Raw genomic sequence first — 19,556 nt, 5'->3', positions numbered from 1 at the left:
TCAAAGTGAAGAGATGCTTACATTCACATGATTGGTATCGAATGAAGTGGAAAAAAGGTATTAAAAGAAGTACTCTTTCAGTATTGATATCAATTTAAGGGTACTTTAAGGGTACTGGTATCAATGATCCCCAGCCCTATAAACGTACATATCCCTTAAATGTTTCTGACTAAATAGCAGCAATAGCAGCTATTTATCAGCAATCAAATATGGATAGTTAGTTTAGTTGGTTAGTGTGAAGACAAAAATAAATCCTTAAACTCCTAAAACTCAGCTAATCTGCATCATCAGGACTGTTTGGGTGTGGTTTTATCAGATTTGATTGACAGAGACCTGGTAGCAAATCACTCAGCAGTCATCACATTTCGTGACTGTTGCTAAATCCTGATTGGTGCTCAGTACATGCCAGTACCTTTTTCATTCTAAATCCAGCCCACTTCAAACCAGAAACAAAAGCACAGACAAGTCAGCACACAGTCAACTGTCAACAGAAAATGGTGTGTTCATGTAGGACCACATTGCTCACAGTAATGATGTTACATGTACCATTATGTGATCTAAACATGTACTTTTTATGCTAAATCTGTGTGATGATTGCAGGCCGGCGGCACCAGCGGCCCAGCAGCCCCATGTCCACAGACAGCAACATGAGTCCTGCAATAACACATAAAAGACCCAGAAGGCATAAACAGAACCAGTCCGGTCAACAGGGCTACCAACCCAAAGATATCTTCAATGACGGTAAAGACTGAACCAAGAGTGAGATTAGATGTTCACTCCTGTGTATCTCCTAAAAACTATAACATTTGGATATTTGTGCTCTACTGTGTCCCCAGACTCTTGCATGCCTCTGAATTTTCCAAGCCAGATGTCCCACAGCGACTATAAAGTGAGGGGGGCAACGCTGCCTCGGATGGGCTCCGGGGAGGCCCGGGGTCGACGAGGTAGCGCCGGGACTCAAAGGGTCAGGGAGGCTTCATTTGAGCAGAGAGAGAGCCAGGACAAGCACAAGACTCCACTAGGAGGGAAAGGAAGCAGCAAAGGCCGACAGCACTCAGGCACTGGATGGATTATACAGCACACTTTTTAATAAGTGATTGAGTTACTACCCAACTTAATTGTTTTCTTTCTTGTCTCTCTTTCAGAAATTGGGGATGTCCTTCTGTACAGTCGTCCCTCTTTCCCATCAGGTCAAGCTCAGAGGGAGCCTGATGATACTAATTCATCCAGCTTTATGTCATGTGGAGACTCAAGGACCAAACAGGGAGGACAGCTGGCACCTACAGGACAGGTGGAAGAGGTAAATCAAAATCAGGAGCAAAACTCCAGAAATACAATTCTCTGTTAGCTATTTAGGGTTTGTTTGCCCAAATACACGTGTCTTTTATTATCTGTGACACAAGTTAACCAACAATTTAAGTAAGTGCAAAGGGGTAAACATGACACTATTTTGTTTTCACAGTTCCTGAAAAGCTAAGAAGCAATGCGAGCACAAAAGGAATATCCTACAGTTGCTTCAGACAAAGGACTATGACCTTTACAATATGGGAAAAGGACTACAAATACTGCACAATACGCTCTTGTTTTCTACTTTAAATTTCTCATTAGGTGTTGGAAAAAAGAAAAAAAAAGTGCCCTCATGTTTAGGTCTGTGGACTTCAATTTTGATGCACTGTTTATTGTTTTCTTTTTGGGTGACCAGCTTCCAGGAGCCTGAACCGCTGGTTGCTCAGTAAAGTAAGATGAATGCACATTTGATGGCGGTTGTGAGTGTCTACACAAATATTGTCCATGACGACTGCTTGATGTGGTCCATACATGATCTTTGCTTGTCATTCGTCTTGTTATTTTACTGTAATTGATATTCAGTAATTACCAGCCATCTTGTAAATTCTTGAAATTGTTTACTGCCACAGAAGTGCTTCAAATCCAAATTTTATATAACAGTGTTAATGTTTTATAAGTGATGTACATCTTGTATTTGTATTATTTGTCCTACTTTGGTTATAAAAGCACAATCACTTAATTTTATTCTAAGTCTTTATTATATGAATTTCAGTCTGGAGGAACTCAGTCTTTGGAGTCGTGTTAATCATTTCATCAGTTCACTTCAGGCTGAGAAAATGATTGTTGATTGTGATTGTGCATTCAGTTGCGTACATTTGAGCTGCTTTCATTCAGATTTGAACTATCTGTTGTGTGTACTGAGAGAATTGCATGCAGAATCACCTGTAGGAGCTTTTACTTAAACATCTTGACTGCTTTGTTCACTCATTGGGATGATGAAAAACTTGGTCATGGACTGGTTCCATTTATTGTTTTCTCCATTGAGGCCATTTCATTTAGTTCTGTGTTCCCTTGTCCTTGGCCATAACCTCTAGAGCAGGGCTGTACAATATGCTTAATTTATTGAATTACTGATCATCAATCTCCTACCCAACTAAATTCACTTGTATAGCAATTTTCAGTAACTAAAAACAAACAAACCTTAAACTGGAAAAATATCAGAAAGCCAGTACAAGAAAATTAATATTATCAGGCACAGATGTATTAAGAAAATGTGTATTGTTTATTTATAGTTATGAAGTTACATTTGCATTGTGCTCTAGATTTTGGTGATGTTGTCCAGCCCTGTTCTGAAAGTTATATATGGAACAAATATGTCACTCTAACTACTCTGTTTGAATAAATATGGCTGTTCCTTAAGCAACAACAAACACTTTTAGCTCATTCTTTCAACCTAATTCTACATTGTGTTTCAAACGAAACACAGATTTTCAACCTCACCTAACCTAAGAAATGGCAAAAAAAGAGGTCATCAGACATATTGCCAAGGAAATATGGCAAACATGCGAATGATAGTTCATCCTATCCGACATTTCACTCATGTCTACAAAGGTGAAGTGGTAACTTTTACAAAACTAAAGTAAGACTTCTACAGCAGAGATCTTCAACTGTTGCCAAATTATTGTTCATTTCCTAAAATCAAATCCAAAATTAAAAATGCCTTAAAGGTCCCATGACATGGTGCTCTTTGGATGCTTTTATATGGACCTTAGTGGTCCCCTAATACTATATCTGAAGTCTCTTTCCCGATATTCAGCCTTGGTGCAGAATTACAGCCACTAGAGCCAGTCCCACAATGAACTTTCCTTAGGACGTGCCATTTCTGTGTCTGTAGCTATTGAGGAGGAGAGAGGGGGGGGCAAGGTGGAGGGTGGGGGTGTGGCCTTGACCAACTGCCACTTTGCTCGTTTAAAAGCCATGATGTCTCTTTCTTTCTCATGGGTGGACCAAATTCTCTGGGTTCTGCTCCTTATGACCTCATAAGGAGCAGATTCCAGATCGGCTCATCTGAGCTTTCATTTTCTCAAAGGCAGAGCAGGATACCCAGGGCTCGGTTTACACCTATCGCCATTTCTAGCCACTGGGGGACCATAGGCAGGCTGGGGGAACGCATAATAATGTTAAAAACCTCATAAAGTGACATTTTCATGCCATGGGACCTTTAACATGAATCCAACATATTATTAGCAAATAAAAAATCTGCCTATTTGTGAAAAAGCCCCGCTTAGGCTTATTGGCCTATACTGTATGTAAGGTAGTCACAAAATTAGCCATCCACAGATACAGTTCATCCTAAGGATTCTGGTGCGTCTCTCTCTCTCAGCTAAGGGGTCCTTGCCTTAAAAAACGTTGAAGACCCCTGTTCTACAGTAAGACTAAAAATAACCTTTTGTTCTTAAAACATTATCTGGACAAAGAACGAGATGTGAAAAATTGCACTGTTTGTGTAGAAGTGACATCAAGAAAAAGATTCTTTTAAGTGACCCTTAGTGATTTAGACCATTACATAAGGTATGTTTAAAACTCATATGACCCAACAGGTAATTTATTCTCTAGTACAACCCACATGAGTTTCCTAAATAGCAGACCCTATCAGTGGTAGGATATCAACACGTTCTCATACCTAACGTAACAGTCACATGTGGTTAACATTTTGAAACAGTGGCAGTTTGATTAGGTTTAGGCATAAACTACTTGGTTAGGTGACTTTGTCGCTCTCTTTGACTTCCTACTTTGCTCCTGTCATAATTACTATGGCTGCTAGAGGTTGCCGCAACTATAAATGTGAATATGGGTTGTAATACAAACAACCTACGAGGTCATTTTTGGAGGGAGAACTGTCTCATATTTAAACTATAGTATTGCAAAAGGCCAGCCACTCTTGAGAATATTATTTTTGCTCTGCTATTTCTAATTAAAATATCTTCGAAGATATTTGGTAAATCACATCTTTTTCCTGATATCCTACTGTCACCAGGTTTTTGCTGAATGCCCTTCAGTTTCTCCCACAGGTGAACCTGCCCAATTCTGTGGTTGTGAGGTGATGTGGACGAGGAAGGCGGGAGAAAAGAAAACTGTGAGGATGTGATGAGACATGCTGTCTAATTAACCTCACTTATGAACCTTCATCAACAGAGCAGCTGTGTGCTGCTGAAAGGAAAAACATCTTTCCCAGATTCAATGCATGAGTATATGTGTGAGTGTCAGTTTGACAATTCCTTGACTCACACAGTAAGTGGTGCACGGAGGATTATCACCTGAATCTGCAGAAGACTTTTAGCGTTCTTCAGCTCATGGTTTTGGTTGTCCGACCTGTTTGCTTCCTGCCAGCGGCCGAGAGACACAGTTAGCAACTAGCTGGTGAAACTAGTGGAGCATTTAGCAGCTACTTATATAGTATAGCATAGTTATACAGCTCAATTACGCTGCCTTCAAAGGGGAAGAAAGTTTCTTTTCAGTAATGAATCTTTAAATTCTCACAATTCAATGCTCCACTCAATCTGGAAACCTGGCTGTTTTCCAACTCCATCAAATATGGCTTTCAGAACACACCCTGCCAACGATAGGAGGATCAGAGGTAGAGAAGGATGGTCTTCTCACCTTTCAAGTATAGGATCATATTTTTCATTGAAGTGCCAGCTCAGTCCTTGTGCCTTTTTTTTGACATGATATACTGTGACTATTTTTGACATACTATACTATGACTTTTTTATAGCTTTTTTCGACATGCTACACTATGACTTTTTATCACTTTTTTCGACATAATATATTATCACTTTTTTATCACTTTTTTGACATGATATACTATGACTATTTTTGACATATTATACTATGGCTTTTTTATAACTTTTTTTGATTTACTATACAATGACTTTATCGCTTTTGTCAACATACCATACTATGACTTTTTTATGACTTTTTTTGACTTAGTATACAATAGATAGATAGATAGATTTTTTATTGATCCCAAAAAAATGGGAAATAACATTGTTGCAGCAGCAAAATTTCAGACACACAGCACACGTACAGAGTAAACATTAAATAATAGGAAAAAAAATATACATGAAATAATAATAGAATAATACACTAGCAATATTTAAAAATATATATAATTTGGAAATAAAATGTACAACTGTTTCGATAGATAAACTTAATGTGCAAGTTGGGGAGTAAAAATGTACAACTGTTTCACTAGTAATGATTGTGCAAGGTTGGTCAAGGTGCATTCAGTGCAGTTGTGATGTATATGAGTCTTATCTAACACTCAGAGATGAAGTGTTTAAAAGTTGAATTGCCTGTGGTAGGAATGATTTCCTGTAGCGGTCCGTGCGACATCGAAGCTGTCGGAGCATCTTAGAGAAGGTGCTCCTCTGTTGAACCAATGTGGGGTGGAGAGGGTGGTCGGGGTTATCCATGATAGATAACAATTTGTTCAGTGACCTCCTCTCCACCACAGCTTCAAATGTCTCCTGTTTGCAGCCAATAACAGAGCCAGCCTTCCTGATCAGTTTGTTCAGTTTGTTTGTGTCGCTGGCTCCGATGCTGCTGCCCCAGCAGATGGCGGAGGAGAACAGAGCGCTGGCCACAACAGACTGGTAGAACATCTCCAGCATCTTGCTGCACATGTTGAAGGATCTCAGCTTCCTCAGGAAATACAGTCTGCTCATCCCCTTCTTGTAAACCGCAGTGCTGTTGACTTTCCAGTTCAGCCTGCTGTCGATGTTGACACCCAGGTATCTGTACTCCTCAACCATGTCCACATCTCCACCCAGAATGCAAAGGGGCTGCGGAGCCGTTCCCTTCCTCCTGAAGTCAATCACCATCTCTCTGGTCTTATCCACATTCAGCAGCAGGTGATTCTTACCAGACCACTCCACAAAGTTGTCCACCAGCGCTCTGTACTCTCCCTCCTGTCCATCCCTTATACACCCAACAACTGCAGAGTCATCAGAGAACTTCTGTAGGTGACATGACTCATGAGTTGTACTGGAAGTCTGTGGTGTATAAGGTGAACAGAAAAGGAGACAGCACAGTCCCCTGTGGAGCCCCCGTACCACTCACCACCACATCAGACAGAACACGGTCCAGGCGGACAAACTGTGGTCTGTCTGTCAGGTAGTCAGTGATCCAGGAGACTGTGGACGCACCGACACCCATCATCTGCAGCTTCTCACCTAGTAGCAGTGGCTGGATGGTGTTGAATGCACTGGAGAAATCAAAAAATGTGATTCTCACAGTGCTGTCACCGCCATCCAGGTGCAAATGAGCTTGCTGCAGAAGATAGATGACAGCGTCGTCCACTCCCAGACGAGGCTGGTAGGCAAACTGTAGAGGGTCCAGAGAAGATCTCACCTGCGGCCTCAGCCGGACCAAGACCAGCCTCTCCAGCACCTTCATCACATGGGCAGATGGAGTCGACTTCTTGGGGACCGGGACAAGGGGTCGTCTTCCACAGCAGCGGCACCCTCTGCATGCTCAGGCTCAGGTTGAAGACATACTGGAGAACACCAGAAAGCTGACTGGCGCAGGTCTTCAGGACCCTGGGGCTGAATCCATCTGGGCTGGCAGCCTTGCGCTGGTGAAGCCTCTCCAGCTGTCTCCTCACCTGGCCAGGTGTGAATGAAAAGCGGGGGGGGGGTGCTTGAAGTGTCTATGGGGGGAGATGAGATGTGCTGTAGTTGTGGGGGGAGTGGACAGACCACAGGGGAGTGAGGGGGGAGGTGTGGGAGCAAGAGGGGCGGGGAGGAGGCAGAGAGGGGGTGTGGGGGGTTGGTGGAGTGGTAGAAGAGGCAGGGGATGGCTGTGAGCTAAACCTGTTAAAGTAACAGTTCAGCTTGTTTGCTCTCTCTAGGCTGCCTGGTGTTGTTCTTCTTCTACCCCCACACCCGGTGATCTCTTTCATCCCTGTCCACTTTTTTATTGCTTTTTTCGACATGATATACTATGACTATTTTTGACACACTAAACTATGACTTTTTCTGCCTTTTTCGTCATACCATACTATGATTTCTTTATGACTTTTTTTGACATACTATATTAGGACTTTTCTAATAACTTTTTTTGACATACTATATAATTACTTTTTTATAGCTTTTTTCGACATGCTATACTATGACTTTTTTATCACTTTTTTAACATACTATACTATGACTTTTTATCACTTTTTTTCGACATACTAAACTATACTATACTGTGACTTTTTTAGCACTTTTTTCAACATACTATACTGTGACTTATTTATCACTTTTTACATACTATACTATGACATGTTTAAATACTATACTATGACTTTTTTATGACTTTTTTCGACATACTATACTATGAGTTTTTATGACTTTTTTCGACATACTATACTATGACTTTTTTGACGTACTATTCTATGACTTTTTATCACTTTTTTTGACATACTTTACTATGACTTTTTTCGACATGCTATACTATGAATTTGTTATCACTTTTTTCAACATACTATACTGTGACTTATTTATCACTTTGTTTTACGTACTATACTATGACTTTTTTTACATGCTACGCAATGATTTTTTTATGACTTTTTGACATACTATACTTTGACTTTTTTATCACTTTTTCGACATACTACACTATGACTTTCTACCACTTTTTTCGACATACTATACTATGACTTTCTATCACTTTTTTGACGTACTATACTACGACTTTTTTATAGCTTTTTTCGACATGCTATACTATGACTTTTTTGACATACTATACTATGAATTTGTATTCACTTCTTACAAAATACTACACTATGACTGTTCAACATGCTAAACTATGACTTTTTAATCACGTTTCGACATACTATACTGTAACTTTTTCAACATAGTATACTATGACTTTTATCACTTATTTTGACATACTATACTATGACTTTTTTAGCACTTTTTTCAACATACTATACTGTGACTTATTTATCACTTTTTCCATACTATACTATGACATTTTTACATACTATACTATGACTTTTTTATGACTTTTTTCGACATACTATACTAGGAGTTTTTATGACTTTTTTGACATACTATTCTATGACGTTTTATCACTTTTATCGACTTACTATACTGTGACTTTTTATTACTTTTTGTGAGATACTATACTATGACTTTTTTATCACTTTTTTCGACATACTTTACTATGACTTTTTTTTTTTACTTTTTTCGACATACTATACTATGATTTTTTTCGACATGCTATACTATGAATTTGTTATCACTTTTTTCAACATACTATACTATGACATAGTTATCACTTTGTTTTACGTACTATACTATGACTTTTTTTACATGCTATGCTATGACTTTTTTTACATGCTATGCTATGACTTTTTTATGACTTTTTTGACATACTATACTATGACTTTTTTATCACTTTTTCGACATACTATACTATGACTTTTTTATCACTTTTTTCAACATACTGTAGTATGACTTTTTTATCACATTTTTTGACGTACTATGCTATGACTTTTTATCACTTTTCTCGACATACTATACTATGACGTTTTCGACATACTATACTATGACTTTTTTGACATGCTATACTATGACTTTTTCGACATACTATACTGTGACTTTTGTATCACTTTTTTCGACATACTATTCTGTGACTTTTTATCACTTTTTAACGACATACTATACTGTGACTTTTAAGACATGCTATACTATGACTTTTGACTTTACGTGAAAAAGACGTATATGGTGAAAACTTGCACTACTGTGTCGCGTCAGATAGTTTAGGGTGATAAGAGAATGCTTGTGAGACACAAGGTTGAGTGTTCAAGTCTTATGGGCTGCAACTAGTTTCAAGACCTGCTTTACAAAAAAGTCTCCTTCACAAACAGTCAATTTGAATAGATAAATGCAGTTTTTGAAATACTATACTATGACTTTTGTATCACTTTTTCAAACTACTATACTATGACTTTTTTATCACTTTTTTTCGACATACTATACTATGACTATTTTTGACATACTATACTATGACTTTTTTCAACATGCTATACTATGACTTTTTAACACTTTTTTTTGACAAACTATACTATTACTTTTTTATTACTTTTTTCGACATACTATACTGTGACTTATTTATCACTTTTTACGACATACTATACTATGACTTTTTTGACATACTATACTATGACTTTTGTATCAGTTTTATGCGATCTATACTGTGACTTTTTATCACTTTTTGCGACATACTATACTATGACTTTTTTAGGCACTGATGGCTTTGACTCCTGGTTCATTTGCCACTCTAATCACGTTTCGACATACTATACTGTAACTTTTTCAACATAGTATACTATGACTTTTATCACTTATTTTGACATACTATACTGTGACTTATTTATCACTTTTTCCATACTATACTATGACATTTTTACATACTATACTATGACTTTTTTATGACTTTTTTCGACATACTATACTAGGAGTTTTTATGACTTTTTTGACATACTATTCTATGACGTTTTATCACTTTTATCGACTTACTATACTGTGACTTTTTTTTAAACTTTTTTCGACATACTATACTATGACTTTTTATGACTTTTTTTGACATTTTTTACTATGACTTTTTGACGTACTATTCTATGACTTTCTACCACTTTTTTTTACATACTATACTATGACTTTCTACCACTTTTTTTTACATACTATACTATGACTTTCTATCACTTTTTTGACGTACTATACTACGACTTTTTTATAGCTTTTTTCGACATGCTATACTATGACTTTTTTGACATACTATACTATGAATTTGTATTCACTTCTTACAAAATACTACACTATGACTGTTCAACATGCTAAACTATGACTTTTTAATCACGTTTCGACATACTATACTGTAACTTTTTCAACATAGTATACTATGACTTTTATCACTTATTTTGACATACTATACTATGACTTTTTTACATACTATACTATGACTTTTTTATGACTTTTTTCGACATACTATACTAGGAGTTTTTATGACTTTTTTGACATACTATTCTATGACGTTTTATCACTTTTATCGACTTACTATACTGTGACTTTTTATTACTTTTTGTGAGATACTATACTATGACTTTTTTATCACTTTTTTCGACATACTTTACTATGACTTTTTTTTTTTACTTTTTTCGACATACTATACTATGATTTTTTTCGACATGCTATACTATGAATTTGTTATCACTTTTTTCAACATACTATACTATGACATAGTTATCACTTTGTTTTACGTACTATACTATGACTTTTTTTACATGCTATGCTATGACTTTTTTTACATGCTATGCTATGACTTTTTTATGACTTTTTTGACATACTATACTATGACTTTTTTATCACTTTTTCGACATACTATACTATGACTTTTTTATCACTTTTTTCAACATACTGTAGTATGACTTTTTTATCACATTTTTTGACGTACTATGCTATGACTTTTTCGACATACTATACTATGACTTTTTTATCACTTTTTTCGACATACTATACTATGACTTTTTATCACTTTTCTCGACATACTATACTATGACGTTTTCGACATACTATACTATGACTTTTTTGACATGCTATACTATGACTTTTTCGACATACTATACTGTGACTTTTGTATCACTTTTTTCGACATACTATTCTGTGACTTTTTATCACTTTTTAACGACATACTATACTGTGACTTTTAACACATGCTATACTATGACTTTTTTTCAACATACTATACTGTGACTTATTTATGAAAAGCAGGGTTAGGTTAGATAGCTTAGGGGGCTGAGAGTATGATTGAAAAACACAAGGTTCAGTGTTCAAATCTTATACGTTTCAGTAAGTTTTGAGGTCCAATATATACTAAGTGAAAGGTGCTAAAATCATAATGTTTTCTGTAAGGTCAGCTAGCTTAGAGTGACTACAGAATGCTTGAAAGACTGAAGGTTGAGTGATCAAATCTTGTAAGTTTTCGGGTCAAATAGACTACGTGAAAAGACGTATGTGGTGAAAACATGCACAACTGTGTCGCGTCAGATAGTTTAGGGTGGTAAGAGAATGCTTGTGAGACACAAGGTTGAGTGTTCAAGTCTTATGGGCTGCAACTAGTTTCAAGACCTGCTTTACAAAAAAGTCTCCTTCACAAACAGTCAATTTGAATAGATAAATGCAGTGTTTGAAATACTATACTACGACCTTTTAATTCACTTTTTTTGACAAACTATACTATGACTTTTGTATCACTTTTTCAAACTACTATACTATGACTTTTTTATCACTTTTTTTCGACATACTATACTATGACTATTTTTGACATACTATACTATGACTTTTTTCAACATGCTATACTATGACTTTTTAACACTTTTTTTTGACAAACTATACTATTACTTTTTTATTACTTTTTTCGACATACTATACTGTGACTTATTTATCACTTTTTACGACATACTATACTATGACTTTTTTGACATACTATACTATGACTTTTGTATCAGTTTTATGCGATCTATACTGTGACTTTTTATCACTTTTTGCGACATACTATACTATGACTTTTTTAGGCACTGATGGCTTTGACTCCTGGTTCATTTGCCACTCTGACTTTTTCATCACTTTTTTCGACATACTATACTATGACTTTTTTATCACTTTTTTCGACATACTATACTATGACTTTTTATCACTTTTTTTTTCAACATACATACTATGACTTTTTTATCACTTTTTTCGACATACTATACTATGACTTTTTAATCACTTTTTTTTTCTACATACTATACTAGGAGTTTTTATGACTTTTTTGACATACTATTCTATGACGTTTTATCACTTTTATCGACTTACTATACTATGACTTTTTATTACTTTTTTTGAGATACTATACTATGACTTTTTTATCACTTTCTTCGACATACTTTACTATGACTTTTTTTTAAACTTTTTTCGACATACTATACTATGACTTTTTATGACTTTTTTTGACATTTTTTACTATGACTTTTTGACGTACTATTCTATGACTTTTTATCGCTTTTTTTGACATACTTTACAATGACTTTTTTCGACATGCTATACTATGAATTTGTTATCACTTTTTTCAACATACTATACTGACATATTTATCACTTTGTTTTACGTACTATACTATGACTTTTTTTACATGCTATGCTATGACTTTTTTATGACTTTTTTGACATACTATACTATGACTTTTTAATCACTTTTTCGACATACTATACTATGACTTTTTTATCACTTTTTTCGACATACTATACTATGACTTTTTATCACTTTTTTGACATACTATACTATGACTTTTTTATCACTTTTTTCGACATACTTTACTATGACTTTTTATCACTTTTTTGACATACTATACTATGACTTTTTTATCACTTTTTTCGACATACTATACTATGACTTTTTATCACTTTTTTGACATACTATACTATGACTTTTTTATCACTTTTTTTGACATACTACACTATGGCTTTTTATCACTTTTTTTGACGTACTATGCTATGACTTTTTCGACATACTATACTATGGCTTTTTATCACTTTTTTTGACGTACTATGCTATGACTTTTTCGACATACTATACTATGGCTTTTTATCACTTTTTTTGACATACTATACTATGACTTTTTTATCACTTTTTTCGACATACTATACTATGGCTTTTTATCACTTTTTTTGACATACTATACTATGACTTTTTTCGACATGCTATACTATGAATTTGTTATCACTTTTTTCAAAATACTATACTATGACATATTTATCACTTTGTTTTACGTACTATACTATGACTTTTTTTACATGCTATGCTATGACTTTTTTATGACTTTTTTGAAATACTATACTATGACTTTTTATCACTTTTTTGACATACTATACTATGACTTTTTTGTCACTTTTTTCGACATACTATACTATGACTTTTTATCACTTTTTAGACATGCTATACTATGACTTTTTTATCACTTTTTTTTCGACATACTATACTATGACTTTTTATCACTTTTTTTTCGACATACTATACTATGACTTTTTTATCACTTTTTTCGACATACTATACTATGACTTTTTATCACTTTTCTCGACATACTATACTATGATGTTTTCGACATACTATACTATGACTTTTTTGACATGCTATACTATGACTTTTTCGACATACTATACTGTGACTTTTGTATCACTTTTTTTGACATACTATTCTATGACTTTTTATCACTTTTTAACGACATACTATACTGTGACTTTTACGACATGCTATACTATGAACTGCAACTAGTTTCAAGACCTGCTTTACAAAAAAGTCTCCTTCACAAACAGTCACTTTGAATAGATAAATGCAGTTTTCAAAACACTATACTACAACCTTTTAATTCACTTTTTTTGACAAACTATACTATGACTTTTGTATCACTTTTTTAAACTACTATACTATGACTTTTTTATCACTTTTTTTCGACATACTATACTATGACTATTTTTGACATACTATACTATGACTTTTTTCAACATGCTATACTATGACTTTTTAACACTTTTTTTTGACAAACTATACTATGACTTTTTTATTACTTTTTTCGACATACTATACTATGACTATTTTTGACATACTATACTATGACTTTTTTGACATTCTATACTATGACTTTTTAATCACTTTTTTTGACATACTTTACTATGACTTTTTCTTGACTTTATTCAACATACTATACTATGACTTTTTTGACCTTTTTCGACATACTATACTATGACTTTTTTATCACTTTTTTGACATACTATATTGTGACTTATTTATCACTTTTTGCAACATATTATACTATGACTTTTTTGACATATAATACTATGACTTTTTTATCACTTTTTTCGACATACTATACTATTATTTTTTATGACTTTTTTTGACATACTATACTCTGATTTTTTTGACATACTATACTATGACTTTTTTGACATAGTATACTATGACTTTTACGACATGCTATACTATGACTTTTTTATTACTTTTTTTCAACATAATATACTGTGACTTATTTATGAAAAAAAGAGCTTACGTTAGGTTAGATAGCTTTGGGTGATAAGAGTATGAAAACAGAAGGTTTAGTGTTCAAATCTTATATGTTTCAGTAAGTTTTTAGGTCCAATATATACTAAGTGAAAGGGAGAAATATGCCAAAATCATAAGGTTTTCTGTAATGTCAGATAGCTTAGAGTGATAAGAGAATTTTTGGAAGACTGGAGGTAGAGTGATCAAATCTGGTAAGTTTCAGTAAGTTTTCAGGTCAAATATACTACGTGAAAAAGACGTATATGGTGAAAACTTGCACTACTGTGTCATGTCAGATAGCTTAGGGTGATAAGAGATTGCTTGTAAGACACAAGGTTGAGTGTTCAAGGATTACAGGCTGTAATTAGTTTCAAGACCTGCTTTACAAAAAAAGTCTCTTTCCCAAACAGTCGTTCTGAATAGAAAAATGCACTTTTCGAAATACTATACTATGACTTTTTCAACATGCTATACTATGATTTTTTTCAACATGCTATACTATGACTTTGTATCACTTTTTTTACATACTAAACTGTGACTTTTTTATCACTTTTTTCGACATACTATACTATGACTTTTTCAACATGCTATACTATGACTTTTTTTATCACTTTTTTCGACATCCTATACTATGACTTTTTTCAACATGCTATAAAATGACTTTTTATCACTTTCTTTCGTCATACTATACTATGACTTTTTTTTATCATTTCTTTCAACAAACTATACTATGACTTTTTCGACATGCTATACTATGACTTCTTTCAACATGCTATACTATAACATTTTATCACTTTTTTTGACATACTATACTATGACTTTTTTTAACATCGTATACTATGACTTTTGAATTACTTCTTTCAACATACTATACTTTGACTTTTTATCAATTTTTTTCGACATACTACCGTATACTATGACTTTATTTATCACTTCTTTCGACGTACTATACTATGACTTTTTCGACATGCTATACTATGATTTATTTCAACATGCTATACTATGACTTTTTTCCCACTTCTTTCAACAAACTAGACTATGACTTCTTTCAACATGCTATAATATGACTTTTTATCACTTTTTTTTCGACATACTATACTACGACTTTTTCGACATACTATACTATGACTTTTTTATCATTTCTTTCAACAAACTATACTATGACTTTTTATTACTTTTTTTGAGATACTATACTATGACTTTTTTCGATATGCTATCCTATGCATTTTTTATCACTTTTTTCAACATACTATACTGTGACTTATTTATCACCTTGTTTTACGTACTATACTATGACTTTTTTACATGCTATGGTATGATTATTTTATGACATTTTTGACATACTATACTATGACTTTTTCAACATGCTATACTATGATTTCTTTCAACATGCTTTATAACTTTTTTTGACTTTTTATCACTTTATTCGACATACTATACTATGACTTTTTTATCACTTTTTTTGACATACTATACTATGACTTTTTTATTACTTTTTAAAACATACTATAATATGACTTTTTTATCACTTTTTTTTGACATACTATACTGTGACTTTTTTGACATGCTATACTATGACTTTTTCAAATGCTATACTATGATTTTTTTCAACATGCTATACTATGACTTTGTATCATTTTTTCGACATACTATACTATGACTTTTTTCAACATGCTATACTATGACTTTTTTATCACTTTTTTCAACATGCTATAAAATGACTTTTTATCACTTTTTTTTGACATCCTATACTATGACTTTTTTCAACATGCTATAATATGACTTTTTATCACTTTTTTTGACTTACTCTACTATGACTTTTGTATTACTTTTTTAAACATACTATAATATGACTTTTTTATCACTTTTTTTCGACATACTATACTGTGACTTTTTCAACATGCTATACTATGACTTTGTATCACTTTTTTTACATACTATACTGTGACTTTTTTATCACTTTTTTCGACATACTATACTATGACTTTTTTCAACATGCTATACTATGACTTTTTATCACTTTTTTCTACATCCTATACTATAACTTTTTTTAACATGCTATAAAATGACTTTTTATCACTTTTTTGTCGACATCCTATACTATGACTTTTTTCAACATGCTATAATATGACTTTTTTAGGCACTGATGTCTTTGACTCCTGGTTCAATTACCACTCTGACTTTTTTATCACTTTTTTCGACATAATATACTATGACTTTTTTCCTTTTTCGACATGCTATACTATTACTTTTTTATGACTTTTTTGTCATTCTATACTAGGACTTTTGTGCTATAACTTTTTTCGACATACTATACTATGACTTTTTATCACTTTTTTTGTCATACTATACTATGACTTTTTTTACAACTTTTTTTGACTTACTATTCAATGACTTTTTTTATCACCTTTTTTCGACATGATATACTATGACTATTTTTGACATACTATACTATGACTTTTTTTTAAAAACCTTTTTTCGACATAATATACTATGACTTTTTTAATCACTTTTTTCGACATACTATACTATGACTTTTTTTGACATACTATCCTATAACTATTTGTGACATACTATACTATGACTTTTTTTGACATACTATACTATGACTATTTCTGACATACTGTACTGTGATTTTTACTAAAACACTGCTGCAAATGACACCACAATTACGCAGTGTTGGCTTTAACTCCTGGTTCAATCACCACTCTGGGCTGGGTTCTTTTGTGTGGAATTTGCATTTTTTTCCAGACTTTTACTATCTTCCAGACGATACTGTCTTTATCACTTTTTACGACATTGAACTATGACTTTTTTCGATATAGTATACTATGACTTTTAGAACTTTTTTCGACATACTATACAATGACTATTTTCAACATACTATAATATTACTTTTTTATCACTTGTTTCAACATGATATACTATGACTATTTTATCACTTTTTTCAACATGATATATTATGACTATTTTTGACATACTATAATATGACTTTTTTCGAAATGCTATACTTACCCTTTTTCCGCTTTTTTCAACACACTATACTATGATTTTTTTGATATACTATACGGTGACTTTTTCATAAATTGTTTTGACACACTATATTATAACGTATCACTTTTTTCGACATATTATACTATGACATTTTTTCAACATGGTATAAGCCTTTTTTCCCGTTTTTTTTTTCAACATTTTATACTATGACTTTTACCACTTTTTTTGACATACTCTACCATGACTTTTTCAACATACTACACTGACTATTTTTGACATACTATACTTTGACTATGACTTTCTTTATCACTTTCATTTTAAGGTGCTCTAAGCGATGTCATGATTTTTTAGGCAACAGCATTTTTTGTCACATACAGCAAACATCTCCTCACTATCCTCTAGCTGCCTGTCCCCTGAACACACTGTAAAAAAAAATGCAGTCTCTGTAGACAACCTAGGCTCCACAAACGCCAACAAAAACAAACTGTGCCAACCTGCACCACCAAACATAAACAGTCTTCCAGTGTTCCAGCAAATAACCAACAAGAAGGATTTGGGGGTGGGGGTTGGGGGGTTAATGCGCGGAAGCACGAAAGGGAGGGAGAGGGGACGGGATGAGGAGGAGGGAGGGGCGAGCTAGCCTCGTTTTATTTGAAAATACTTCGAACGTCAGCAAGAAGTGCCGTCACCCAACATTGCTTAGAGCACCTTTAAGTCCTTACCATAAAACCATAAAAATGATTTGTATCCTTCATCCATTTCCATCCATCTTCTTCCGCTTATCCGGTAACGGGTCGCGGGGGTAGCAGCTCCAGCAGGGGACCCCAAACTTCCCTTTCCCGAGCCACATTAACCAGCTCCGACTGGGGGATCCCGAGGCGTTCCCAGGCCAGGTTGGAGATATAATCCCTCCACCTAGTCCTGGGTCTTCCCCGAGGCCTCCTCCCAGCTGGACGTGCCTGGAAAACCTCCCTAGGGAGGCGCCCAGGGGGCATCCTTACCAGATGCCCGAACCACCTCAACTGGCTCCTTTCGACGCGAAGGAGCAGCGGCTCTACTCCGAGCTCCTCACGGATGACTGAGCTTCTCACCCTATCTCTAAGGGAGACGCCAGCCACCCTCCTGAGGAAACCCATTTCGGCCGCTTGTACCCTGGATCTCGTTCTTTCGGTCATGACCCAGCCTTCATGACCATAGGTGAGGGTAGGAACGAAAACTGACCAGTAGATTGAGAGCTTTGCCTTCTGGCTCAGCTCTCTTTTCGTCACAACGGTGCGATAAATTGAGTGTAATACCGCACCCGCTGCGCCGATTCTCCGACCAATCTCCTGCTCCATTGTTCCCTCACTCGCGAACAAGACTCCAAGGTACTTGAACTCCTTCACTTGGGGTAAAGACTCATTCCCTACCTGGAGAAGGCACTCCATCGGTTTCCTGCTGAGAACCATGGCCTCAGATTTAGAGGTGCTGATCCTCATCCCAGCCGCTTCACACTCGGCTGCGAACCGATCCAGTGAGTGCTGAAGGTCACAGGCCGACGATGCCATCAGGACCACATCATCTGCAAAAAGCAGCGATGAGATCCCCAGCTCACCAAACTGCAACCCCTCTCCACCCCGACTACGCCTCGATATCCTGTCCATAAATACTACAAACAGGATTGGTGACAAAGCGCAGCCCTGGCGGAGGCCAACTCTCACCTGAAATGAGTCCGACTTACTGCCGAGAACCCGGACACAGTTCTCGCTTTGGTCGTACAGAGATTGGATGGCCCTGAGAAGGGACCCCCTCACCCCATACTCCCACAGTGTCTCCCGGGGGACCCGGTCATACGCCTTCTCCAGATCCACAAAGCACATGTAGACCGGTTGGGCATACTCCCAGGCTCCCTCCAGGATCCTTGCGAGAGTAAAGATCTGGTCCGTTGTTCCACGACCAGGACGGAATCCGCATTGTTCCTCTTCAACCTGAGGTTCGACTATCGACCGAACCCTCCTTTCCAGCACCTTGGAGTAGACTTTACCGGGGAGGCTGAGAAGTGTGATACCCCTGTAATTGGCACACACCCTCTGGTCCCCCTTTTTGAAAAGGGGAACCACCACCCCGGTCTGCCACTCCTTAGGCACCGTCCCCGACTTCCACACAATG

The 19,556-nt window shown here is 35.3% G+C and overlaps 1 protein-coding gene across 4 annotated transcripts in view; it reads left to right on the top strand.

The window, feature by feature from the left end:
• LOC116064901 (roundabout homolog 1-like) overlaps positions 1–2,717 on the top strand; it is a 93,499-nt gene extending 90,782 nt beyond the window's left edge. For all 4 annotated transcript variants that reach the window (XM_031320275.2, XM_031320276.2, XM_031320277.2 and 1 more), the window contains 4 exons: positions 601–741; positions 837–1,058; positions 1,146–1,300; positions 1,463–2,717. In XM_031320275.2, coding sequence (XP_031176135.1) covers positions 601–741; positions 837–1,058; positions 1,146–1,300; positions 1,463–1,477 — 533 coding nt within the window. In that variant the 3' untranslated portion in view covers positions 1,478–2,717. The remainder of the gene's footprint in view (positions 1–600; positions 742–836; positions 1,059–1,145; positions 1,301–1,462) is intronic.
• The last annotated feature ends 16,839 nt before the right edge of the window (positions 2,718–19,556 follow it).

The sequence above is a fragment of the Sander lucioperca genome, chromosome 13, assembly GCF_008315115.2.
Source record: "Sander lucioperca isolate FBNREF2018 chromosome 13, SLUC_FBN_1.2, whole genome shotgun sequence".
Lineage (NCBI taxonomy): Eukaryota > Metazoa > Chordata > Actinopteri > Perciformes > Percidae > Sander > Sander lucioperca.
This window is presented reverse-complemented; position numbering and strand designations above follow the sequence as displayed.